This window comes from Chelmon rostratus, chromosome 4, assembly GCF_017976325.1.
Source record: "Chelmon rostratus isolate fCheRos1 chromosome 4, fCheRos1.pri, whole genome shotgun sequence".
In the NCBI taxonomy this organism is placed as follows: Eukaryota; Metazoa; Chordata; class Actinopteri; order Chaetodontiformes; family Chaetodontidae; genus Chelmon; species Chelmon rostratus.
Window position 1 is genome coordinate 8,376,279 of NC_055661.1, and position 18,504 is coordinate 8,394,782.

General features: G+C 43.7%; 1 protein-coding gene across 1 annotated transcript; it reads right to left on the minus strand.

Moving 5' to 3' along the window:
- Window positions 1-11,326: 11,326 nt before the first annotated feature.
- On the minus strand, window positions 11,327-14,315 carry LOC121605389 (methyltransferase-like protein 27). Its single transcript, XM_041935281.1, has 5 exons — window positions 14,199-14,315; window positions 12,847-12,975; window positions 12,295-12,430; window positions 11,980-12,072; window positions 11,327-11,556 (listed from the first exon to the last, which is right to left on the minus strand). Exons 1-5 carry the CDS (start codon window positions 14,313-14,315, stop codon window positions 11,327-11,329), a joined length of 705 nt encoding a protein of 234 aa, XP_041791215.1.
- Between the last annotated feature and the right edge of the window lie 4,189 nt (window positions 14,316-18,504).

An 18,504-nucleotide genomic window follows, 5' to 3' on the forward strand; every position in this document is an offset into this window, starting at 1 on the left:
AGCAGGCTTCATCAGTTCGTACGCAACCAGACTAGATAGGACAGCTCTAGTCCAATGCAATGATGTTAGGTTCAAGTATTTATCCCCTGAGTGAGACCAACCCACAAAAACAAGAATGGTATCACTCTATTGTGAGGCAAACGATCCCCCCATTAAGGCGGGGTGGGGTGCAACCCTTTGGTGTCAACGACAGTCGTTAGCCTCGTTAGTGTCCCATTGTTGTCATTGGGAGGCTCCTTGAGCCATGTGTGAATGGCTTTGTTGTTTGTTTTCAGAGGCTAAATCTTTGAATCTCTTAGGGAGAGATGAAAGTACAGCATTGTATGTGGGAGATAGGTGGTGTCTAAGACCTCCCCCTCTGTTCAGAGATGGTTTTCCAACCTTGACATAGATAGCTTCTCTTACCCCTCTTTCAAACCATCTGTCTTCTCTGTCCAGAATATGCACATTTTTATCCTCAAAGGAGTGTGCTTTCTCCTTGAGATGCAGGTAAACAGCTGAGTCCAGCCCTGAAGAGTTAGCCCTTCTGTGTTGTGCCATGCGTCTGCTCAGTGGCTGTTTGGTTTCCCCAATATACAAGTCTGTGCATTCCTCACTGCACTGGACTGCATACACCAGGTTGTTCTTCTGAGTGTGAGGCGTCCGGTCTTTAGGGTGCACCAGCCTTTGTCTGAGAGTGTTCCCGGGTTTGAAATGTACCGGGATGTTGTGTTTGTTGAAAATTCGCCTGAGCTTCTCTGATACACCAGACACATATGGAATGACGATGTTATGTCATCTGTCCCTCTTTTCTTCCTCTGTCACCCTGTTCTTTCTGGAAGCAGCTGAACTTTTCACAAAAGACCAGCTGGGATAACCACAGGTTTTGAGGGCCCCTCTCAGGTGTTTGTGTTCCTTGTCCCTTGCCTGTTGGCTGGTTGGAACATCATCAGCTCTGTGTTGTAGAGTTCTGATAACACCTAGTTTGTGTTCCAGTGGGTGATGTGAGTCAAAAAGGAGGTATTGGTCTGTGTGAGTAGGTTTTCTGTAAACCCCAATATGGAGGCGCCTGTTCTCTCCAATGTGGACATCACAGTCCAAAAAAGGCAAACTCATGTCCTTGACATCCTCTCGAGTGAATTTGATGTTCTTGTCCACTGAGTTAATGTGCTCGGTGAAGGCTTGCACTTCTTGGCTTTGGATTTTTACCCAAGTGTCATCCACATATCTGTACCAATGACTTGGTGTTGTTCCCTTGAAAGAGTTCAGAGCCGTTCTTTCCATGTTCTCCATGTAAAGATTAGCCACAATGGGGGATACTGGTGAGCCCATCGCACATCCATGTTTTTGCCTGTAAAACCTTCCCCTAAATTGAAAATAGGTGGTTTTTAGGCAGAGTTCCAGTAACTGGCATATTTGCTCTGGGGTAAGGTTAGTTCTGTTCCGCAAAGTGTTGTCTTGTAACAACTGCTGTCTCACTGTTTCCACAGCATCCTGAGTTGGAATGCATGTGAACAACAATGTGACATCGAAGGAAACCATTGTTTCGGATGGGTCTAGTTTCAAGTCCCGGACCTTATTTACAAAGTCCATTGAGTTCTGGATGTGGTGTGGCGTTTTGCCAACCAGTGGTGCTAAGATGTTGGCCACAAACTTAGCAATGCTGTATGTCACAGAGTTGATGCTGCTGACAATAGGTCTGAGAGGCGCTCCTTCTTTGTGTATTTTCGGGAGGCCATAGATGCCCGGGATGGACTCTTGTGGGTATAACCGGTGGTATTGCAAATGGTCAATGGCTCCATCTTTCTGCAAACTTTGCAGATATTCTATGATTGTTCTCTTGTACCCGCTGGTTGGGTCTCATTTCAGGCATTCATATGTGTTACTGTCATTGAGTAGTGAAAGAATCTTGTCATGGTAATCGTTAGTGTTTAGAATTACCGTGCATCTCCCTTTGTCTGCTGGCAAGATTGTGATGTTTTCATCCTTGCTCAGTGATGTCACGGCTTTTCTTTCCTCATAGGTGAGGTTAGAAGGGGGAGGTTTAGCGTTGGAGAGAGCTGCCGACACTTTCAACCTGAGCTGTTCGCCTTCTGTTGCCGTTAGGTTGTTTTTCTTTATAGCTGATTCTGTTGCCGTTATCCGATCAACTATTGGGACTTGTTTTGGTGTCATGGCAAAGTTCAATCCTTTGGCTAAAACCTCCTTCTCCGGCTGGGTAAGCACTCTGTCAGACAGATTCTTAACCCATCTATTCTGTAGCTCATTTTGTGTTGAGTCACCACTTTTTTGCCTCCAGGTAAGACATTGCATCTTGGAAGTGTTATGTCTTGACTGCAAGTTCTGAAATTTCTTTGCTTGTCTGTCTTTCGTTTTGTTATGCTGGGCAAGTTGGGCTTTCAAAGTGAATTCTAAGACTTTCTTACAGACATCCTCAGGTAGTGATGACCTAAGTTTGTACTGTAGGTTGTCAAATTTCACTTTTAGGCTGTCAATGGTGAAATTGACCTGCCTTACTCTCTCATTCAGGAGTTGTTTTTGAGCCTTTTCCAGGATTTTGTCAGTCCTGTAGCCTTTCATGGTGGATCGTAGGCGTAGGCTAACTGGTGTGAGGCTGTTTTGTCTGCATCTCAGGTTAAACATGAGATGGTTTCTGTAATCCGCCATTTTCCGAGCCAACCTTTCATATTCCCGCACCATTTTCAGGGTAGCCAACCCAAAATGTTCAGAAACATGCCTGTGAATATTCTCATTCATCCAGGTCATTGTAAGCTTTAGGGCATTCAATCGTTCGCAACTGGACCTCGTCAGTTTGTCTTAGAAGACGTTTCGCCTCTCATCCGAGCAGGCTTCATCAGTTCGTACGCAACCAGACGTAGCGCTGCTCATAGAGGTGCTGGTGAAACTGGATACCTTGTAGCCCCTCCTCCAAAACCACCTATAGGTAGTTGCTATTGTTGAGGTAATGATGAGATGGTGAGAGTGAAATGATGGGAGGAAATAACGCAGATGTTAGTGTGGCGGTTGGTGTTCCCGGTGCCTTAATTTTTACGTTCCACTTCCTGTGTTGCTGTGTGTGTGCGCTAACTTTACTTTTATTTTCTGAGGCTGCCTTCCCCCCTGCTGCGTCGAGGAGCGATTGGACACACCTGGATTCACTTCCGAATCAAGACGCCTATTTATACTCTGCGGAGACGCTCCTCGACACCAGAGTACACTACTACGTACCGTGGTACCAGTGGCTTCACGACTCTTTTGTGGTAACATTAATATTAACAATCTTCTCGTGATTTTCTCGTGTGGAATAATTGTGTGTCTCTTTGTTTTTTCTTCTAGTGCCTCCGTGCCCACACAGTCCAGCACTCTCTGAAGCCTCCTTTTGTTGTTTGGATCACATTCATCATTTTCCTGTTTTGCCCCCTGCGTTGTGCAATAAACTCTGTTCAAACCTTCTCCGTTTCCGCTCCTGGGTTCCTCCCTACTCAGTTCGTCACAGAATACTCTGGCCAAGTATGGACCCAGCGGAATCGGACCCTATTCGGACTGCCCTTGCCCACCAAGGACAACGACTCGGTCAGCATGAGGACATGCTCCAGGGAGTTTTGGAAATGGTTCAAACCCTCAGTGCCCAAGTCCACGACCTCACCACGCAGCTCAGCCGCCCGGACACCCGCGGCGCTCACTCCCCCTTGATCCCTCCTTCTCCAGCACCCTCCCCGGCGCCTACCTCAGCCCTGCCAGCCCCTCAGTCTGTTTCTCAGCGAGAGCCCCACCTCCAGTTCCCCCGTTCCGCCTGCTGCCCCCGCCACTTCCTCTTCTCCTCTTCTTCTCGCAGCTTGGTCGTACCCGCCTACACCCCAGTGAACGGCAGCTGCGCTTCAACCTACGACTCTGCATCTACTTTACTGCATCCTGCATCCTTTACTGCAGTCGATCCCCACAAAACGTTTGAAGCTGAGTCAGTAAATGTCGAAGTGAAGAATTCAGGCCGGGAGCGCTGCTCATTGAGGGGCTGGTGAAACTGGATACCTTGTAGCCCCTCCTCCAAAACCACCTACAGGTAGTTGCTATTGTTGAGGTAATGATGAGATGGTGAGAGTGAAATGATGGGAGGAAATAATGCAGATGTTAAGGAACAGATGTGTCTGGGGGGGGGGGGGGGGGGGGGGGGGGGGGGGGGGGGGGGGGGGGGGGGTCACAGGCATTCCTGAGCCAGATGAGATATACTGTATAATCTCTCCAGCACGTTCTGGTCTCCTAACAGCTTCCACCTTGGAAACTGATTCGGGGTAGTTGCAGTCGATGAGAAATGAATGGACAAGTGTTTGATTTCAGGTAAATCAGGAAATGTGAGATCATGGACATTACGCATTACATTAATGTTTGTATTGTACTATCTTAAATTCTTTATTCTGTGAACATTTGCACCCCGTAGTGTTTCGCACACTCTATTATTTCCAACACTCATAAGCTCTTTCTTTTCATCGACAGATATATTTTACATATTTTTTTTATTGTGAATTAAGATTCTTCACTACTACGACTTATTACTCATACATTAAAATTAAAGCCGTATTTAAAGTTGTAGTTGGTTGAAGTGGAGCACATTTGGAACCATTTTGTAAAAGGCAAGCCAGTGTGTTTAAATTAGTTTGTGGGGACGAGCACATAGTGATAAAAAAAGAGACATTGCAGCTACAAACATGCTAAACTGAAGGAGCTGCAACAGACCACATGCTGATTTATCAATGTTCTGCAGGCAGATTTTGTGTTCAGCGAGCTGAAAGCAAAGAAGCTGAAACCTCACTCAGAAGGAGAATTTGTGAAGGAGCGCCTTGTTGCTGCTTTGGAGCTGCAACCACCAGACAAACTGAAATGAATCCAAAGAGTCAGTTTGTCTGGAATAATTCATAGATGAAGATGTTGAAACTCAGTGATAACAAGTATCTGTGATTTGTGAGAAACATTGTCCTCCTTACTTGTCCTGGCTTTCATACCCTCCCGAAATGAGGAGGGTGACAGGGTTCTCGGGTCCATCATTTGTCTATTTAAACTAACCAAGCACATTTACTCAAGTACTGCACTTAAGGTTTCTATTTTGAACATTAATGTAGTAGCAAGCAGCAATCTAACAATCTGTGAATGATTCACTTTAACGACTACACTTTAATACAAATGATCTGTAATGTTTTCACTTTCATGGTGTTAAAGGAAAGTCCATCTTCCTACCTTTCTAACCAAATACCGTTTTAATTGCTGTGAATGAGTTTGTTTTCTGGACCCACAGCCTGGGAGTTGTGGGCATATTCAACCCAAGGCAGGTGGGTGGACCAGGAGGCCGGCTGGAGGGACGCCTCCAGGGTCTGGTTAGCCCGCTCCGCCTGGCCGTTGGTCTGTGGATGATAACCAGAGGGGAGACTGGCCGAGGCCCCCAGTACCAGACAAAATGCCTTGCACACCCAGGAGGCGCACTGGGGACCTCGGTCAGAGACAATACTGTGTAACCGGAAATGTGGGTTATGAGCAGATTGGCAGTTTCCAAGGCTGAAGGTAATTTTGGCAGAGGAATAAAATGGACCAACTTGGAGAATCTATCAATGATGGTTAGAACTGCAGTGTTACCTTCAGATGGGGGTAGTCCGGTTACAAAGTCCACAGCTACATGTGACCAGGGACGGGGAGGAATGGGTAAGGGACGAAGGAAGCCAGCTGGAGCATGGTGAGATGACTTACTGCCATGGAAGACCACCAGAAACTCTTTATTGTCTTCTCACATTAACCACCTCACGACCCGCCAGATTTATCTTGTGACCTTGGGAGGGGCCCGACTCCCAGGATGGACTACTGGACAAAACTAACTAGCTCTATCTAAAGGTGGTAATCTGCTGTGGCTCTGTCTCAACCAGCTGCAAGTGTTAAATGGTACTTATACATTGTTTAATGTACATTGATTACATTGATTAACAATCTAATGATGTCATAATATTATATTCGTTACAGGGGACATTTTATTGTACAACCATAAGTTTTACTTTTGATACTACTTAGTACATTTTACTGAGGATACTTGAGTATGTCCACTTAAGTTTTGGACTTTGTATCTTGTGTTTAAATTAACTCACAACTAGCTTGGCTAGTGACTGTTGTGAATAGAGCAGCTGACAACAAGGGAAAGACCATGTGACTGCTTGGAAAGACAGCTGACAGGAGGGAAAAGACCCCACAGGTGCTGGTTTGGGCTAGCAACCCATGGCAGCAGTGGCAAGACTTAGACTTGCTACAACCAGACTTAGCTACAACCAATATAAGGAAAATACTCCAAGAGTCAGTGAGAGCAGGGGTGGAAGATGACTCACAGGTGGATTGCATGGTAACGAACCGGATAACGGATATGCAGGTCGGCAAGTCTAGGCGGCAAAGAGAAATAGAGAAGTTAGTAAAGGAAAGGAGGCATTTAAGAAAGCAGTGGAGGAAGGCGTCAGAAGAAGAAAGGGAGGGAATTAATGTGTTGCAGGAGGAACTGAGAAGCAGGTTAGCAGTACACAGAAGGGCAGAACACCTTAGGGAGAAGAGAAAGAAGAAGGAACGTGCAAGGTCAGCATTTTTTAGGAAACCCTTTAATTTTGTGAAAGGCTTGTTTAATCAAGAAAAAGGAGGGCAACTTAAGGCAACGAAATCAGAGATTGAACAGTATTTTAAGTCGACGTATTCAGATTCAAAGGAGAATAGGAACATAGGTCTTCCACCTGACATGCCACCATTAGGGGAAGTGGAGCAGGAGATGGATGTGAGCCCACCTAGGTGGAGAGAAGTTGTGGAGGTGGTTAGGCGTGCAAAGGCTTCTTCGGCCCCAGGGCCTAATGGAGTCCCCTACCGTGTCTATAAGAGTGCACCTGGCATCTTAAGGACACTATGGAGATACCTGAGAATAGTTTAGGAGAAACAAAGTATTCCAAGAGCATGGCGCAGGGCAGGAGGTGTCTTCATCCCTAAGGAGAAGGAGTCATCAGACCTTAGCCAGTTTCGGATGATTTCTCTCCTAAATGTCGAGGGAAAGATTTTCTTTGGTATTGTAGCACAGAGGCTGGCTAATTACTTAGAAAGGAATGGTATGATAGATACGACAGTGCAAAAAGCAGGGATACCAGGATTTGCGGGATGCTTAGAGCATACTAGCATGATTTGGCATCAGATTCAGACAGCTAAGAGGGAGAAAAGAGACTTGAATGTTGTATTTTTAGATTTGGCTAATGTGTTTGGGTCAGTGATTCATAGCCTTATTTGGAGTTCCTTTGACTACTTTCAAGTGCCGGAGATAGTTGTTAACTTGGTGAAAGCATATTTCCAAGACATCAGACTGTGTGCAAGTATCACAGAGCTCACAACAGGCTGGCAAAGATTGGAGGTTGGTATTATGGCAGGATGTACAGTTTCCCCGCTAGCTTTCACAATGGCTATGGAGGTAATTATTAGGGCTTCCAAGTGGGCCGTAGGTGGGGAGAGACGGCAGAATGGAATGCGTCTTCCACCAATTAGGGCTTATATGGATGATATGACACTGCTAACTTCAACGGTGCCATGTACAAGGAGGTTGTTAGATAAAGTCAATGAGAATCTCAAGTGGGCTAGTATGAAGATTAAGCCTAGTAAGTCAAGGAGTATTTCAATATACAGAGGGAAAGTAAGTGACAGGAAGTTTGCTATAGATGGTGAGGAAATCCCAACAATTAGGGCGAAATCAGTCAAGAGTCTAGGACGGTGGTATAATGTGGACCTGAATGATGTTGAACAGGTTGTGCAATTTAGAAAGGATGTTGCAGAAGGGCTGGAGAGAATAGATAAATCAGGGCTCCCAGGAAAAACTGAGGTTGTGGTGCTTGCAGTTTGGCTTGTATCCTAGGTTAATGTGGCCAATGTCAGTATATGAAGTCCCATTATCTGTAGCAGAGAGAATGGAAAGGCTAGTTAGCTCTTATATTAGAAAATGGTTGGGTGCTCCCAGGTGCTTAAGCAATGTAGCTTTGTATGAAAAAGGAATGCTTCAGCTGCCAGTATCCAGTCTAACAGAGGAGTTTAAATGCACTAAAGTTAGGACAGAACTTTTATTATCTGGGAGTAAGGACATGTTAGTTAGCAATGTGGTTCCGAATCCTTCTGGTGGGAGGAAATGGAACCCAAGGGCAGCAGTGCAGGAGGCAGAGGCAGCTCTTAGGCATGCAGAAATAGTAGGAAATGTTCAATTTGGCCGGGGAGGCTTGGGGCTTGGCCCAGGCAAACCAGTGTGGAATAAAGCTGGTCTAAAGGAGAAAATAAAGCTTGTAGTGGAACAGGTGCGTAGGCAGGAGGAGTTGTTAAGGGGGGCAAAAGCAGTTGGTCAAGCCAAACAGGGACAATGGTTGAATTGGGAAGGTGTTGAGAAGAGGAAACTTAGTTGGAGGGACCTGTGGAATATGGAGGAAGGCCGTATTAAATTTCTGACAGGGGCGACATACGATGTGTTGCCAACCCCGCAGAACCTTAGTCTCTGGGTACAGGGCGATCAATTGTGCCCACTCTGCTCAGGAACAGCAAATTTAAAGCACATTTTGTCAGGTTGTAGAATTAGCTTATCACAAGGCCGGTATACATGGCGGCATAATCAGGTGCTGAGAAGCTTAGCCGCAGGCATTGAAGCGAGAAGGAAGCAGGTAAATTCTGGAAGTTCTAGAAAGGAGAGGTTAGTTGTGCAGTTTGTTCGAGAGGGGGAGAAAAATAGAGCTGCTAAGTCAGGGAGAAGGCAGGTAGGTGGCTGCCTGGTAGGGGCTGATGATTGGCAAATGCAGGTCGACTTGGGAGGAAAGCTAGTTGTGCCCCAGGAAATAGTTTATAGTAATCTGAGGCCGGACATTGTCTTATGGTCCATGAGTAAAAAAGACTGTGTTTTTTATTGAGTTAACAGTCCCTTGGGAAAATTCAGTGGAGGCAGCTTAGGTAAGGAAGAAGACTCAGTATGCAGATTTAAAGACAGAATCTGAGCAGAGGGGATGGAAGAACAGGGTTTGTCCGGTTGAAGCGGGGTGTCGAGGTTTTGTTGCAGGGTCAGCTGTTTTACTGTTGAGGGAGCTGGGAGTGCATGGGCAAAATTTAAGGAAGACAGTGAGGGAGATGTCAGATGAGGCCGCTAGGTCTAGTCAGTGGATATGGATCAGGAGAAATAATAGTAGTTGGGGGGTGAAATAGGGACAGTGAGGGGGGTGGGGGGGGTGGGGCAGAGGACATGCATGCCTAACCCGGTGAGAGAAGAGGTTAAAGTCTGAACAAGACACCTCTCCTCTGCTCTGCTTTCCCCGCCCCATCTTCTCACTCTGCCAATAGGAAGAGAATCAGGAAGAGGAAGTTTAGATAAGGTGGGGGGTGTGGCCAGCTAGAGTCTCTCTTTGGGACCATGCGGCCTATTCAGGTGAGTTTGTGTTGTAAGATACAGAGTTGGCTTGTTTTTTGATCTTTTTGGTTGTTTTCCTGCTTTGTTTGCTTCTTGAAGGAAATGTTAGGGTTTGTTTTCCTGCTTTGTTTGCTTTTTGAAGGAAATGGTAGGGTTTGTTGCTTCTTGAAGGAAATGTTAGAAAAGGCTGTTGAATCTAGGCTTTAGGGCATTCAATCGTTCGCAACTGGACCTCGTCCGTTTGTCTTAGAAGACGTTTCGCCTCTCATCCGAGCAGGCTTCATCAGTTCGTACGCAACCAGACTAGATAGGACAGCTCTAGTCCAATGCAATGGTGTTAGGTTCAAGTATTTATCCCCTGAGTGAGGCCAACCCCAAAATCAAGAATGGTATCACTCTATTGTGAGGCAAACGATCCCCCCATTAAGGCGGGGTGGGGTGCAACCCTTGGATGTCAACGACAGTCGTTTGCCTCGTTAGTGTCTCATTGTTGTCATTAGGAGGCTCCTGGAGCCATGTGTGAATGGCTTTGTTGTTTATCCTCAGAGGCTAAATCTTTGAATCTTTTTGGGAGAGATGAAAGGACAGCATTGTATGCGGGAGAGAGGTGGTGTCTCAGACCTCCCCCTCTGTTCAGAGATGGTTTTTCAACCTTGACATAGATGGCTTCTCGTACTCCTCTTTCAAACCATCTGTCTTCTCTGTCCAGAATATGCACATTTTTATCCTCAAAGGAGTGTGCTTTCTCCTTGAGATGCAGGCAAACAGCTGAGTCCAGCCCTGTTGAATCTAGTCTGTGGTTTAGGCCTCCACCTTCAGCACCCTCTAAATTTTCTACCCCCTACCCGAACAAGGGTCTGTATCCAATCCCTACTTTCATCTTTGACTCTACCTCTTTATTTTCTACCCCCTACCCGAACCAGGGTTTGTATTCCCACCCCGCTTTTATTGGTGCAGTTGGTGAGAGGCAGGGGTAGATGATGGTAGTGTGGCAATCGGCAGTTACATGTGGCATCTAGGCCTGTGGTAGCATTGTAGCAGCTAACAATAGCTAAAGCAATGGTAGTATGATAGTTTCTTAGCAGTTAGTTAGCAGTTAACATTTACAGTATAGGTGAATCTAGCTTTATTTTCTTCTTCTGTTCCTCTTAGCAGGTAGCGGTTAGCACTTAACATTAGCTAAATGGTAGCATCGGAACTGTATTGTCTTCTTCTGTTCTTCTTAGCGGTTAGCATTAGCATTAGCAATAGTTAAATGGTAGCATCGGTACTGGCCACTACCTGGAGCATCTCTGGGTCAGTTGAACGTGGCAGTGCTGTTTGGATTGTGTAGGAGCAGTGTGAACTGGCACTAGGGGGGGGTGACTCTGGGACGCCGGAGTTCACTGCCTAACCTCCTGGAGGTGTAGTGGGACTAAGTAGGCGAAACACTGTTGAAGGGAGGTTTCCACCTGATGACCCCCAGAGACGTGTTAGGAATCACTGCTCTTTGGCATGTATAGAGGCAGATTAGAGCTCCAAGGTTCTTCACTGAGAATGAATCCTCTTTTTGAGCACAAGTATCTTGTGTTTAAATTAACCTAATGGAAAATGGTAGACCTAAATAAATAAATGGAGAAACAGCAACAGTGATGCGTATAATGTGTAATCTATCACAATTTTCTTGACAGGGACAAATGCATATGTAGTGTACACCAAGAGAATATTTGAACACAACAGTGATAGCTTCGGTGGCTCTGTTGGAGGCATGTTACTGGCATGTAGCATTGTTTGAAGTCAAAAACAAGATGTCTTCTTTGCATCATTTCAACCAATGTTTATTTCACAGATCACATTCACAGTATGGCAAATACATCAAACATGAATTATGGGACTGGAAATAAAAATCTGATTTGGGCCATTGATTCTGATTCCCACACTGCAGCATCACACGAGAGGTTTCCTGAACAGGTAAGCAGTTCCACTGGTAAATCCCACATCCTGCTTATCTTTCTGGCCAGCCAGACTTGCATCTCTAATGTATCGGTCAGACTTCTTGACATCTACGGAGCACCACAGTCCTTCGTCCTCCAGGAGCTTGAACTCTTTCTCCACAAGAGCAGTGAAGCCTTCAGGATCAGTTTTGTGTTGAGCCTTTGTGACACAAATCAAGCCACCTGGAAGAAAAGGCAAAAAGCCATTGAAGTCTTTGTTTTGGTGGGCGGCAGTGCAGCAGCAGCATTACACACAGTGAAATAAGTGAAAATTTGTGAACTGTAAAGAACAAACTATACATAATAAAATATCAAAATAGCAAGCAGTAAAAATTATATACATAATAATAAAATATAAAAAATAGCAAACAGTAGTAATAAAAAGTATTGTACAAAAAGAGTATATACAGCAATACCATATAACCATATAACACCTGCCGTGATTTGATGTGGCAATCAAGTCAAGTTGTCTTCAAATCCATTTTAAAATCATTTGAAAACAGGAACAAACATTTTTCAAATGTTTTTCAAAATATCAACTGCAGGAAAAAAAAAAGAGTGCACAAGAACGGCAGCACGAAGCCTGTTGGAGCTGCAGCTGGTTACCTGGTTTAGTGACGTGGCAAAACTCCCTCAAAACGCTGAATGGTACAAGATTGGGTTGCAGAGCACCGACCATGGCCACCACATCAACCGTATCTGAAGCAGGAGAGGATGAGGAGGGAGGGAACGAATGATGCAGAGAGGAAAGGAGGAAGTAGGGAAGAAGGAAGGCAACGGCACATGTATGGTGGAGGAGGATTGGAGTGGAAATAAATCAAAAAGACCAGATGAGATTCCAGACAAGGCCATGATCAGATCTTATTCACATTTTAACATGAATGTAACTAATATGACTGCATGAATGTGTATATATCGTACCAGCTTGTGCAGGCAGCGGTTCAGTTCCCAGATTGACCAGTTTGAGATCCTCATAGAGACCAGTTTTAGCCGCTTCCTCCAGCATTCCTTTACTGCAGTCGATCCCCACAAAGCGTTTGAAGCTGAGTTCACTCATCTATGCACAGCAGAGGAGCACACAAACAAGCCTGATGGACTGAATGGTCCATCAGGTCCATTTGCTACCACTCAGACATTTTTTGTCTTGTAAAAAAACAATCAGCTTCTTTGTCAGAAATAACAACTGCAGCATCTGTTTACAATGCAAACAATTTGTTCTGATAAAGAAATCAGATCTGATTTCCTGCTGCACACAGAGCAAGTAGTTTTCCAACCAGCAACAGGGCAAAGTAAAACTGGTTTCAACAAGAGTGGCAGCCTGTTACAGCAGCTCCGACTGTTCTTACAGCAGCTACCTTGTTGAGGAGTTTGAGGTTGCTAGGTGAAGGGGAAGGTTAATCTAACCTGACATTCAGAATTTTTGCTCTGACGTTACATTGTCTTTGTATTGATGATTAGCAGTTGTGTACTCACCAGTTTAGCTATCTGTCCAGGCCCGCATGCGACATCCAAAACCAGGGCTGCTTCTCGATTCCCACTGAAGTTGGAAGAAATTAATTCTGCAACCAGATCTGGTCCTTGGTAGTCCAAGATGTTGACATCCTGTTGAAGACACGATGTTAAGAAACAAAGACACTAAGATCAAACATATAAACCCTTCAATCGAATCCAACCCATCATACGCTTTAGTCAGCAGTTATGTGACACATTTGCTTCATTTAGAATTTGTCATAAGACTGTGAATGGGAATTAGAGATAAGATAAGATAAGATAAGATTACATAAGGTAAGGTAAAATCTAACTTTATTAATCCGCTGCTGGGGAAATTAGGATGTTACAGGCAGCAAGCAATAGTAGCACGAATAATAAGATAATAAAAAATACAAAATACAATAATAAGACTATAAAAATATATTTCCATGGGAAAATTTTGATATATTGATAAATTAAGTACAGTGTCTTGCTGTATTGCCCAGTAGATAAACATATATATATATATATATATATATCACAGTAGAAAAATGTATACACATAGGTTTAGTACATAAAGAAAATAAAAATGAAACATTGCAAAAGAGATTGCATGCATGTGATAGCAGGACGTAGAACATAAATCACACAGGAATACAGAAAGAGTATGTGTTTAGACACAGGGTTACATTAAACAACGCGGAAGATGAACACTGACAGCTGCGTTTTTGTATGTTTGCATGTGAAAGAGGGATGGGGGGGGGGGGGGGGTACGAGAGACCCACTGTCTGTGTGGGAAAGAAGAAGTTGTGAAATGCATCCTATTGCCGCTGGGAAAGTCAGCTGACATTTGAAATGTAATTATATATGACAGTTTGTTGGCAAGGGGCCATGATATGAGTGGGACTTGCTCAACTGGTCCAGTATTATGCACGCAGTATAGATGCAATTTCTTCCCTGAGCAACGACAAAATGTAGACAACCCTACCTTTTCTTACCTACACTCAAGACTCAAGACAACTTCATTGTCAACCCATCCATATCGATGTACACAGTAGGGATAAAATGTTGTTTCTGTGGGGCCAATGGTGCCACATTTAACATTCAAGCAGCAGAAACAAGGCAGGCAATGTAAGGTGCAAAAGGGCAAAATAAGTGCAGAAGAAAAGAAAGAAACAAGGCAAAACAGTGCACAGAGTCAGTGCAAGAATGCACAATGTAGAGACAGTAAAAGTAGAGGTTGAAACAGTTTCTATGAGGATGAATGAGAGCAAGCCTCACTCTTTTAATTGCACAGTCCCTAACTAAGTTAAAAAAACAATCACACTTTCAAGTAATATCAAAATGTAACTGACCTGTTCATAGTCTGTTGCCCATTCATCATAGAATGTAGCCAAGTTCTCTGGATCACAATCCCTGCGAGACTTCAGTACCTCCCCCACGTGTTGAATAGTTCTAGTCGAGTCTGACATGTTGAGACAGTTCAACTTCAAACCTGGCAAACACAAAGACACAGTGTACCGCAGACCTCTGGATTTATGATGGCACTGCACCCAAAATTTGTGAATATCAAGCTGTCATCCCCTGAAGACTTGAGAGGCGGCTGAAAAAGGTTTGGATGGTTTCAGTGGACATTTTGACACTTTTTTCTGGCCTGAAAAGATGTCACTGTGTAATCTGACGTGACTGACTGGATTCAATCTGATCTCTATCAACTAAAAGGAAACTACAAAACTTCTACATAACCCTTGTGTAATGTCTATCAATAAACAAAAGGCTTATTACATGTACAATCCAACCCTCCTAAAAAAGTAGACATAAACAGCATTTGCATACATATATGTACAGAGACACAATATTACAATTACAACCACTGACCTGTGACTGAATGCACTGAGTATGAAAACAGATGTGACTTGTCAAATCAGTAAATGTCGAAGTGAAGAATTCAGGCCAGGGGTGCAGCTCACAGAGGTGCTGGTGAAACTGGATACATTGTAGCCCCTCCTCCAAAACCATCATTTCAAACACTCATAAGCTCTTTTTTTTTCATCGACAAATATATTTTGCATATTTTTTATTGTGAATTAAGATTCTTCACGGACAGTACTTGTTTATTTTTCCTTTCTCTGCTTATTGTGACCATCGTGCAGCAAGAGGCCAAAGCAAACTGAAAAAAAAAGTGATGCTGTTTTGAATAATTGTTGTTTATGCCTCTATCGTTCATCAGACTGAGAGTTCAGCTTACTGTTAAGATAAAATTACTACTTATTATTATTGATTATTTACATTATTTTCTCCATTAATCGACTTATTGCTTGGTTTGTAAAAATTCTGAAAACAGTAAGAATTGCCATCACAATTACCCAGAACCCACAGTGACACCGTCGCAATGCTTGCTTTGTCCAACCAACAGCACAAACCTCAAAATTATTAAAAATGAAATGTGCTGTTGTTAAAATAATCCAAAGGAAAAGCAGCAAATCCTCACAGTTGTGAAACTGGATCCATGGTGTGTTTTTGTCTGGAAAATGACAAATGAATTTGCAAAACAGATGACAAATAATTTTCTGCCAAGCAACTAATTAATAAAGAGAGAGAGTTTGGGACAGAAAACACCATGAAATATGAAGCAACACGCATATATATAAATCAAACTTTGCACATCTCATCACACCAAGCGTACAGACACTTCATGCTTTAAAGATCTCTGAGGCTGAGGTCACAAAGCTTATTGGTTGGAAAGAAACTGACTTCTGTCTTAATAGCGAATCGTGGATGTTGCTACACCATCTGCTAAATGGTTTCTGGAGAGAATCAGATCAAAACTTTGCAGTCTCGTAAGTATGCCTGTGCCCGTGAAGAAAATGGGAAGCTGTGCAATGAGGATGAAATTAAAGCTCATGTAAGGAGTGTGGTTAGTTCCACGTATTAAGCAGGAATTTGACAAGTCAGGGATTCCCTTGGGAAAAAAGGCCTGTCAAGCCTGCTATTAAATCCACATTTGAGGTTAAACGTTTGTTTTTTCAGTTTAACTGCAAGGTAGACCCTGGGGGAGGCTTAGGAGAGGATAGGTGATGTCTCTTTGTGAAGGCAGCATGGAAGACGTTCTGCTGACATATAAAATCTTAACATAAAGGCTTAAAGTGTGTTCAAGTCTGTTCACTTGTTTTTTGATCTTTGCATTTGGCCTGAATTGTGGATTTTTGTCAACGCTATGTGACTGTGATTGTTGTCTTTTTATCGTTCTTGTATTGTGTAGACCCCAGGTAGACTAGAGATGAATTTGTGGAAGCTAAAAGGGATCCGAATAAAGAATAAAGAGTAAAATAGAGACAAAGGAAAACAAATGCTGATGCTGTACATTCCTTATACAAGAACAATTTTATAATGTTATCCTAAACCACTCCTATTTATGATTAGGGGGTTGAGTCTCCCCAGTCAAACATAGTCAATGTATATACAGGTGATTGGAAGCATGCCACACTCTAAGGGGCGTGAAAAGCCAGAGGCCATGGAAGGCACACATACATGTTGTTTGAACATGCAGTGAAGTGAAGAAATAGCTTGCACATACTGTACCTATGGAATCACTCTCTGGGCGTGAATGCCGGAATGTCGGTTTCAGAAAGTTAGAGAAATGGTCGGACACAGCTTTTGAAGAGCTATACTGGCCCCGTAAATCTGCCTGATCTGCCCCACATGTAGGCAAGTTTCATTTACAAAAATGTCACCAAAGATTAAGAGGAATTTCACACTAAATCAACATACAAAAACCAAACAAAACAAACAAAAAACTTAGCAGTGACAATGATGATGTTGATTTTGATGATGGTGATGATCCCATACCTCCTCTCAGCCTCAGACCTCTTTAATTCCCCCTGCCCTCTTAGCTCTCCTTTCTACCACCCGCTCCTCCTTGACACAAAGCTGAAATGTGGAGATATGTGCAGATATTCAATATTGCCTAAAATTTAACACAATTCATATTGTTTGTGCTGCAAGCCTTGCTGCTGAAAGCCTGGAATGGTTTTTAAATACCCGTCGCAAATCCAAATAAAAAAAAAAATAGGCCTTTGCTATTCACACATCACTCCCACTCTTTCCCACCCAAAAAAGGAAAACCATGTAATTACAACACAATACAAACACATTCTGTCCTAATTATGTAAAAGCATCACAATTATTCTATTGCTCTACCAGTTTCATATTCATATATTCACTGTGCAATGGACCAAATATGAGATTCTTCATGTGAATTGCACATTATGGTCCTTTCTTAGATTATTTGCAGAGTTGTCAAACGATCAAACATGAAAAGCTCACGTCATGCTCTCTCATGAAATCTCAGCTTCAAATGGCAAAACACCAATCTCTCCCAGCTCAGCAGGCGAGAACACGCTCTAGCTGATTTGTATGTACCTATTTAAAGGCCGATTAAAGACGCTACAGTAAAGGAAGCTAGCTGTGATGTGCTGTCAGTTAGCGTATGTGCACATCTATCTGAAATATGAATTCTTAGGAGGAAATAACTTTAATGATGCAGATATTGTGCACATTTTTTTGCATTTTTCAGATCTGTTTTTGGCATATTTGTGGAAAGCTTCTGAGCTTCAGAGCTCTTGGGGTCGTGTCCCGTGGTAGTAGTGGCTGACTGACATTTGAGAGCCAGCACTGCTGGAAGATGCTGTCAGCTGTGGTGTGATACTGATTGGGGCACCTATAGGCCCCTACATTGATTCAAGATGTTGAATTAGTGACATAGCATTGGTTTTGTACTGTTAGTGATTTAAGACACCTGCCCCTTTACAAAAATAACCCACTGAGGCGACCTGCTGTGCTGCTAAGTTTGTATTTAACTCAGGAAGTTAAAGCAAGCCAAGCTTACTAGCTTCCACTGAGAAAGTCATTCTTCAGTGATTAGTGTGTGTGTGCATGTGAGTGATAAACGGCCAGGAACGAGTCTCCAGAGATTTATCGACATGCTGATTTCCCTGACACCACTCCCCTTTGCCAGCCTTTAATGATTTGACTCCAGACTCAGCGGGGAGATGGAGGATGAGGAATTAGAATCCCAAAATGAGGAAATCTGCATAATGAGGTTTAAGCGAGCGCTCTGAGGCAGAACTCCACCTATGACCCTTCCCTCCCTCGTGGGTTACAAGAGGAAAGGCACCAGAGATGAGAAGACCAGTGAATGGCAGTCAAGGTGAAAGAAAGACACTTCCTCCATGTTCCTTTTCCTCAGGCTTCGTCGAGGGCTCCCATGATCTCACTCCCTGTTTCACAAGTGGCTGCAAACTTAAAAAGAAGGCCGTACCAGCGCGGCATTGATCAGACATTACTGGTGCATGACACATTAGTTTGGTGAAGAAGTCACTGGTGGCAAAGTATCGCCCTACTGACAATCGTCTCAGAGAGGAGGGCTGGAGAGTGGAGCAGCTTGAGGTCTTTACTGCGCAAACAGCAGCCTTCAGTGTTTCATCTGCTCTCCTGCAGGCTCAAGCAAAATCATTACAGAGCACACACACCACAACACACACTGAAATTAAAAGACAACATGGCTTTATGTTCCAGCTTTAGGTTTTATTTACTCTACCTCAGAAGTGTCACCGGAACAGTTTGCCAAGCCAAGTAGCTTAACCTCTTACCAGCTGACAT